Below are 8,990 nucleotides of genomic sequence, written 5' to 3' on the forward strand. Positions count from 1 at the left end.
AAAACCAACATAAAAATAGAATTATTTTTATGTGTGGTTGCGAGTCAACAATTCAACGTCTTGATCAAATGTGTAAATCCTTATTATCATAATTGAATAGTAATTTTATTATAACAGTTTAAAAAAATGAAACCACACAAAAGTATAAAAAATATTTAGGCATATCTCTAATATATTATATTGATAAACAAAAATAAAAATAAATATTACAATAAAAATAATTTTTATGAACATAAAATGTATAAAATTTTACAAAATATTGGAGCATATCATACAAAATTGACACGTGCAATACTTAATAGTTGTAAAAAAAAAACCTTAAATATAATTTAAGGGAATTGACACGTGTAACAATTACCAAACCCTGTTTTCCTTTCTCATTTCAGTTTTATGTGTTGGGTCTTGGAAGATCTTCTCAGAGCTGCTTTTTCATTGGTTTTTGAAAACCAATAAAAACATTTCAAAAGATCTCTCTACTTTTAATTCTTGTCTGCCATTAACGATCCATAAATATTACACTTATCTCAGGTCGTAACTCGTAAGTCACCCACCTTTCTCTGGGTTTTACTAGTTTTATTTCTCGCTGAGACCAGCCGGAAAGTCAATTTTCCGGCTGTTTTTCCGGCGCTATGGTCTAGCTCTTTATTACAGTTGTCTTTTTGAGTTTTTAAAGACCATTCATCTTTGTCAATCTCTGTCTATATCTATCATGTCTGAAAAAATAGGTCGATGCATGTTTTCAGTCCAGGGTGCTGTTTCTCAACTCCTGTTTTCTGTTAGGTAGCTGCTACTCGATTACTCTGTGTCTCTTTCCTATAATCTCCGAGTCTGAGATAGCTCGCTTGTAAGAAACACTGCTCGTTCTGTTCATCGCTTTCTGATCTTTTGGTTCTATAGAAACTAGAAAGCGACTTCATTTGGTTTCTCGTTAAAAGCAGAGTAGAACCTACGGTTTTCCATCTTAACAATTTTCCTGTCGTTTTTCTTTTAAAACTAGACCATATCTCCATTTGGTTTTTTGGATTTAGCTCATATCTTCATCCGGGTCTTCTTCTGAACCGTCAAAATCCATTTGATTGAGTAAAAAAAAAGGACAAAATGATCACCGGAACCGACATGTATCACGTTCTCGCGGCCGTAATGCCTCTCTATGTGGCTATGATCCTTGCTTACGGTTCGGTGAAATGGTGGAAGATATTCAGCCCCGATCAGTGTTCCGGCATCAACCGCTTTGTCGCTCTGTTCGCTGTTCCTCTGCTTTCTTTTCACTTCATCTCTACTAATAACCCATACACCATGAACATACGTTTCATTGCTGCTGATACGCTTCAGAAGATCATTGTCTTATCTGTCCTTGCAATCTGGTCAAGAGCCAGCTCGAGAGGCTCCCTTGAATGGTCGATAACACTCTTCTCCCTCTCTGCTCTCCCCAACACTCTTGTTATGGGCATTCCCCTTCTGAAGGGTATGTATGGAGAGTTGTCAGGGAGTTTAATGGTTCAAATCGTTGTTCTCCAGTGCATAATCTGGTACACTTTGATGCTCTTCTTGTTCGAGTACAGAGGAGCCAGGCTTCTCATCGTAGAACAGTTTCCGGACACCGCTGGTTCGATAATTTCCTTTAGGGTTGACTCTGATATCATCTCCTTAGATGGTAAAGAGCCTCTCCAGACAGAGGCAGAGGTCAGCGAAGATGGCAAGCTTCACGTTACAGTGAGGAAATCCACGAGCTCGCGGTCGGAGATATTTTCCCGACGATCTCATGGGCCCAACTCTGGCGTTTCTTTGACTCCTCGGCCGTCGAACTTGACAAATGCAGAGATTTACTCTCTACAATCCTCGAGAAATCCAACACCAAGAGGGTCGAGCTTCAACCACACTGATTTCTATTCCATGCTGAACGGGAGAAATGCCAACAGTGCAAGTCCCAGACGATCCAATTTCGGGAATTTGGGTTTTGATGAGGACAATGGTATGGTCAATCCACTGAGGGCTAATGGGATTTTTTCACAAGGAAATTCAGTGCAGGGTGTTGGCTATCCAGCGCCACCTAATGCCGGAATATTTTCTCCGGCGGCCGGACCCGGGGCCAAGGAGAAGGCCAATGGGATCGGTGGGGAGAAAGATCTGCACATGTTTGTTTGGAGCTCCAGTGCTTCCCCAGTCTCTGAAGGGGGAATTCATGTCTTCAGAGGAGGAGATTTTGGTAATCAACATGGAGGTGTAGCTCATCCTGGAGGTAATCATGCAGAAGGATGGAACATCTAAAACTGGATTTGAATTTTTTATTTGTCGGATTTCTCTTTTCCTGTAGATAGTATGTTTAATTATCCATGGACGTTGGATTCTTGTTTTTATGAAGAAACTGTCTTTAGTGAGGGCTGAACCCGAGCTGGGTTAATTTGTTGGTTGTTTTGAGATTGTTCTTTCTAGTCCTTCTGAGCAGATCGCTCTTTAACTTTGGTAGTACTTGTTTGTTATTGTTGTATGAAACTGGAAGCTTTATTTTTGTATACTTCTGTCATGTGTCAACACCCATTTTGTGATGATTGTCAGATTATGAAGAGTTTGGCCGGGATGAGCGAGAGGGACCAATCTTGTCGAAGCTGGGCTCAAGCTCTACAGCCGAGCTTCACCCAAAAGCTGGGGTCCATGGAGATTCTAAACCTACATCCATGCCACCTGCCAGTGTTATGACCAGACTCATTCTGATAATGGTCTGGCGTAAGCTCATTAGGAATCCGAACACATACTCCAGCCTCATTGGCCTTACCTGGTCTCTAGTATCTTTCAGGTTTGCAAACTGATAAACTGCTCGTGAGTTGTGAATTACCATAGCTGTGTAAACCAGATTCTAGCCTCTAATCCCTTACCGTTGACCTGCTTCGTAGGTGGGAGATTGAGATGCCAGCAATCATAGATGGTTCGATTAAGATTCTATCGAATGCGGGTCTCGGAATGGCTATGTTCAGTCTTGGTATGTCTTGAAGTTTTTCAGATCTGTCTTGCTTCACTTCTTCTGTTAATTGAGAAAATAATCGGGTAAAAATTATGTTATGGCAATGCAGGTTTGTTTATGGCCTTGCAGCCAAGGATCATTGCTTGTGGGAATTCAGTTGCTGCCTTCGCCATGGCTGTTCGGTTCCTCACAGGTCCTGCTGTCATGGCTGCAGCCTCAATTGCTGTTGGTTTGCGAGGCGTCCTCTTACATGTTGCCATTGTACAGGTAAAAGGGTCTGAAAATACTAGATCAAATGTGTTTGATAACTTCTCCAAACCACATTTCTTGGTAATATTTGTGTAGTAAATTTTAATTTTATCATTGCCCTTGAGTTTTCAGGCAGCTCTTCCCCAAGGAATTGTCCCCTTTGTCTTTGCCAAGGAATATAATGTGCATCCTGACATCCTGAGCACAGGGTTTGTATTCAACCTCTCTTGTTCTTGAGCTCTATTTTCCTTGCTTGATGCATCTATATACATATATGTTCATATATTCAGCTGTTTTTTTTTTTCACATTGGTTGTAGGTAATGGGTCATGTACTATTTCTTTATACAAGCAATGCATGTGATAATGAAAGTCCATGCGTTCAAATCGATTTGTGCATCTATTCTTTGTGGAACCAGCATCTTATTATCTTGTTTTGTGTGAAAATTCTTTCTTATTCCATACTGATGAGGTCTTCCTCTATTGTCTTCTTGCAGGGTTATCTTTGGAATGTTAATAGCTCTGCCAATAACACTAGTTTACTATATCTTACTGGGGCTTTGAAGATGATGGAGAGCTGCTGAGAAAGGTTATACAAACTGGGAAGCTTTTACCCTTTATTGAGCCATTTTTTTGGCTTATCTTAACAGAACATCTGATGTCTTCAGTGAAAAGAGAGAGAGAGAAGACAATTGACTGCAAAGTGAAAAAGGAAAAGGGGAGAGATAAGGACATGACCATGGAGTACAATTTTGAATGTTTTTCTTTTCTTTTCCTTGTCTTTTCTTATTGTTCTTTTGGAAACTAGGGAAAAGTTAAGCAATGTTGCTACTTTGAATGTGGAAAGGGATAACTGAAAGCTATAGTGACATTTGTTCTTTAATGGTTACTTTTGAGCACTTATCACTAGTAATTCGGCTATTCCAATCTCATCAAAGAAATATCTGGTTCCTTTGCTGTATTTACTTCCTTTGGTGGATAGGGTTCTAGTCTTATTGGGCAGCTTAACTGCCCTACTGCATCTGAAACTTAACAAGTTAACAGCTGTCTTCAATTGGTATATTTGCCTGATGTATCTGCCCTAATGTATTGGAGCTAAGGGCTCGTTTGGTTTGTAGGAATAAGGGTCTGAAATCAGAATCGGACTGTTCGGTTGGACGGAATTGGAATCCTATTCCCATTCTCAGTGGAATGGCATTCCCCCATTCAAGGGAATGGTAATTCCCTCCCCCTTAGGAATGAATTCTCATTCCAGCTGATTTTAATTTCCATTCCAATTTCAGACAAACAAATTATGAGAATAAGACCATTATTCGAGGAATGGCCATTCCCTCTCTCCTTTGGGAATGAGATTTCAATTCCCATTCCAAACAATTCTGAACGAGCAAATTTGATGTAGCTACTGCCTACTAGCTAGTTTTTTCCCAAGCTAAAACCGCACTTTGCCAACAAAACAAAGGCTATGCCAAAAGGGCTCAGTTTTTCAGCCGTTTAACCATCTGAATTTAGGATTGCAAATGGTATTAACAGTTTGTCCTAAATTAGAAATCCACCCAGTTTGGGGTAAGCCCTAAATTAGAACTCCACCCAGTTTTCGGTGATCCGAGTTTGACCCCTGGATGGAATATGGATTCACCCTTTACTTCAGATCTTATTTTTCTCTATCTGCAACGCCAAACAAACAAAGGTGAAAGTGGAAACAAATGTAAAGCAGATTTTGAACACATAATCTCCACACCCTCATACTTCTGCACTAGTGCAAATGAAATTACGGTCCTTATGTAAAATTGGCTTGGATGTTGTATTTAACGAGTTCAACATTGTCATAGTGCAGGGCTAAAACAGAAAATCATGGCCTTCCATCTACTACAATGGTCCCATCAAGAAGTCACTTCATCGAATTCAAGGTGGGGCCATGACTGCAAATCAATTTGATTTACTTGTTTCAGTCGAGCCCAGGGTTATGACATTTCGATAATGTGGGTAAGTTTTTCCTGTAAAACATTTATCCAAGTAAGTGTATTTATCCATGTTCTTTTATTTCGTAAATAAAAAAAAATGATCATTTTAACTATAAAAATTCATTATTAAAAGGGACAATTTTTGTCCCATTCAAGTGTTGGAAACTTTCCCCCAAGTGGAAAAGTCATTTACCTAGGAGATGGGTAAGTAATACCGGAAAATAAAGTTCTCACATTAATCTGAAAAAAAATATATATGGGATTTTTAGTCAATGGGAACCAAAATCTCATTGATCAACTTTCCCCCCTCTCAAAATCAAAAAAAAAAAAACACCCCTTTAAACTCACCATAACTTTTCATAATGTCCAGTGAACCCCCATGTTAGTGAGTTTTTGTTTTCTAAAACACACAATATGTTTGAGCAGTGTTCATTGACAAAAGTTGTCCACCTCAACATAAATGTCATAACCCAAATCCAATTGTCAAGGAACCAATCAATCCAAATACAACTATCAGCCATATCCCAATTTCCATTCTTAAAAGGGACTCAGTTTTGGTGGGTTTGTAGAAGCATGAAAGAGATGGTTCAATATTTCACAATTTTTTGTAATTTCCATCATGACAAAGAGGTTGATAGACCGGGAAAACCCCTAATCCTAAGCTCTACTTACAAACCAAGGCTGTTCCATCCAATTGAGCTAATTACTATTTACAACAAATATGTTTGTCATTTGGCTCATATCTTGTATCCACACAAGAATCTGCAACTTTTGACTAGACCCATCTAGGGTTGACCCAACTCGCTCAAACGGTTTTCTTTGGTTGCCAAGTTGAATTCTCATATTTTACTCTCAATGGTAAGTTGCACATCTTCAAAATGATCATATTCATCAAAGGTTTTCTTTCCTTTTCTCCAGCTCACTCAAACTATGTTCAACCCTCCAAGCACGTTTGCTCAGAAAAGAACAAAAAGTGCACTCAAAATGGCCCACAGCATCTCGGAAAAGTACTTTGTCTCCCATGGCCTGAGACAGCGAGAGGAACACAACCTGTCACCTGAGACTAAAGGCTGAAACTGTGAAACATGGTGAGTTGGTGACCCAGGGTGGGGCCTGGACTAGAGCTAGATTTACAGGCCCATCCTCCTTTCATAGAGAGGGAACGGAGCCATCTTTTACCTTTGGGTAGACCTCGCGAAAAGTTATCTAACCCGTGAACCCAACCCAACCTAACCCGGAAAACAGGGTTAGGGTCTCATATTTAGCGACCTGAATGTGAAAATAACCCGGCACGACTCAATCCGAAAAAAAGAATTGGGTTGGATTGGATTGGGTCATGGGTCAACCCGCTGACTCGATTGCCAAGTCTAATTGGGATTACTTATGCATTGTTAGAAGTTTCCACTCTTTAATTTTTTCTATTTAATCCTTACTTTTTATTATTTAAATTGTTAAATGTTCAAGTTTTTTATTTTATATTTAGAATTTTAAGGTTAATTCTTTTAATTTTGATATTTTTCATATAATTTTTCTTTATTTTTATTGTTTTAGGATGATCCGAATTGACCCATGAGTCAACCCTAACCCGAACATTTAGGATTAAGACAACATTTGACAACCCAATCCAAAATTCAACCCAACTCGAAATCAATCCGAAATACCTTAACCCAACCCGAACCTGACCCACCCAATCCAATTGCCAGGTCTACCTTTGGGTGACAAAACCTAGTGGGACCTGACAATCCATACAACTTCCTATCAGGTCCATTTTTGGGCCCAGCCCAACTAGATATAGGTGGTATGGTATGAGACCCACTAGGATAGGTGGAGATGGACCTTGAATATTTGGAAAGTTGTCCTTGACTTTATTGGGCCCCATTGGGTACCCACAAAGTCTAAGTGAACACAAAAAGACACCCTTCTGAAGTGGGCCACCCTTTCCTCTCAAATCCCCCCTCCTGTGGAGTCCAGTAACTGATAATTCCCATTTCCGAACACGTGCTTAGACCATGTGTATGGCTTAAGAGGGGACATTTTTTCTAAATATGAGAGCAGACAACATTAGAGCCGAGGCCTCTGTATAGTTTAGGACAGCCAAAGAAAGAATAGTGTTCCATCAATTGTTATATGACTTGAAAACAACTATAATATCAAATTACCGATCTAATAGATGGGGCACGCTACATGGCCTTTGCTTTCTCCTTTACCCTGACAGACAAAGAACTCTCAGCCCCTCTTTCATATAATTTTCTTTGTTATCTCATGAAATTCTCTCATCGAGGTCTTCTCCCTCTCTTATTTCAACACTTCATCATGTCTGGTCCATCATTTCATATTTCCTAATCATGAGAAATAGGGATGTCAATGGGTCGAGTTAAAAGGTGAACCCAGTTTGACCCAATCCTATAGGGTTGGGTTAGGATTTTGATTCTTCAACCCGAGTCAGGTTCAAGTGAGGTTGGGTTATAATTGGCTGTCCAGACAGGTCATGATACCTTACATATATATACAAAGTATTCTTGTAATTTTTTAACTTCTAACTCTATAATTTTAAAGTTTAAGATTTATTTATATACTGACTTTTTTTTTCTTGTTTTAAATGAGAAAAGTGACACCTTAAAATCTATAAAACAATTCCCTAACTTAAATTAATTGATTTTATGTCTTCAAAACCTATTCAAAGGTATCGGATTAGACCCTATAGGGTCGTGGTCAGATTGGCGCATTGGAGGGTCAGGTTAGAATTGAGGCAAATCTGTGTCAAACCCGACCCCTTGAATTGACATCCCTAGTGTGAGTAATCGTGACTGGGTAGGAAAACAGGGCCAACAAGTCTCTTTCCCAACTAAAGTGACCTATTGGGGAAGCAATTACTAATTGTTTCAAAGCTTAGTAAAAACAATTTTTTTGCCAATACATTGTCTTTCTCCACCCTCTTCTCTCCTCTCTCCACGCCCCTGTTTCAAGAGCCAAACACCCCTGTTTTAAGAGTTCGACACCCCTGTTCAAAATGTCGTTGTTTGAAGACGATTAGGTATGTGTTTGGTCACCGTTCATTGCTCAGTGAAGTTGATTTTTAATCATAATTCGTGATTGTGATTCATCGCCATTTGTTTTTTGAGTTTTCCTGGACTGATTATTTGTTTGAACACAGTTCCATCCGGTTTTTGTTTTCATCACCAGTTTGGACGTGCATGGACTCCTTCAAAGCGTGTTCTTCATTTCCATCACGGTTGGAGGCTCAACTCCCACTCACCGGCGGCTGTGATTATATTTTCACTGTTTTTTTTTTCTTTTTTTATTTGATTTTTTTTTCATTTTATGTTATTTACACTATTTATTTATTGAAATGAGTGAGAAAATAGTCAATTTTAGCATTTCGACCACCCTTAGTATACTGTTGTAGTCGCAAGGTCGAGTGAACGACATGTTTGAATTCGGGTTAAGAAGATGTCTATATTTGGGTCAGGTGTGTTATCTCATCATGAATATCTGAGTTTTATGTTGGTATCAGAGCCGAAAGCCCCACCTCGCCCGTTTTAATTATTGTTCATTTAATTAACAGTATTAATTTTTTACTGTTAAATAATTAAATTAAAAATTATTTAATACCGTTAATTAAATACAGTATTAACGAATATTGTTAAATAATTAATACTGTTAATTAATTAGCAATTAATACCTTAATACCGTTAATAAGTAGTGTTAAATAATGTTATTAATTATTTTTAATTAAAACATATATTATTATATTAAATACTCTTAATAAATAAAGACTGTAATAATTTTTATTTCATACAGCTACTGTTATTGGTTATTGATG

General features: G+C 38.5%; 1 protein-coding gene across 1 annotated transcript; it reads left to right on the top strand.

Annotated features, from left to right (window-relative positions):
* Positions 1-538: 538 nt before the first annotated feature.
* Positions 539-4,089, top strand: LOC148871665 (putative auxin efflux carrier component 1b). Its single transcript, XM_088968227.1, has 6 exons — positions 539-2,239; positions 2,557-2,794; positions 2,892-2,977; positions 3,069-3,226; positions 3,341-3,417; positions 3,704-4,089. The coding sequence occupies exons 1-6, from the start codon at positions 1,099-1,101 to the stop codon at positions 3,768-3,770; spliced, it is 1,767 nt and encodes a 588-aa protein (XP_088824353.1). The 5' UTR covers positions 539-1,098; the 3' UTR covers positions 3,771-4,089.
* The last annotated feature ends 4,901 nt before the right edge of the window (positions 4,090-8,990 follow it).

This window comes from Nelumbo lutea, chromosome 2 (assembly GCF_056320005.1).
Source record: "Nelumbo lutea isolate HS-2025 chromosome 2, American lotus-T2T, whole genome shotgun sequence".
NCBI classification, from domain to species: domain Eukaryota; kingdom Viridiplantae; phylum Streptophyta; class Magnoliopsida; order Proteales; family Nelumbonaceae; genus Nelumbo; species Nelumbo lutea.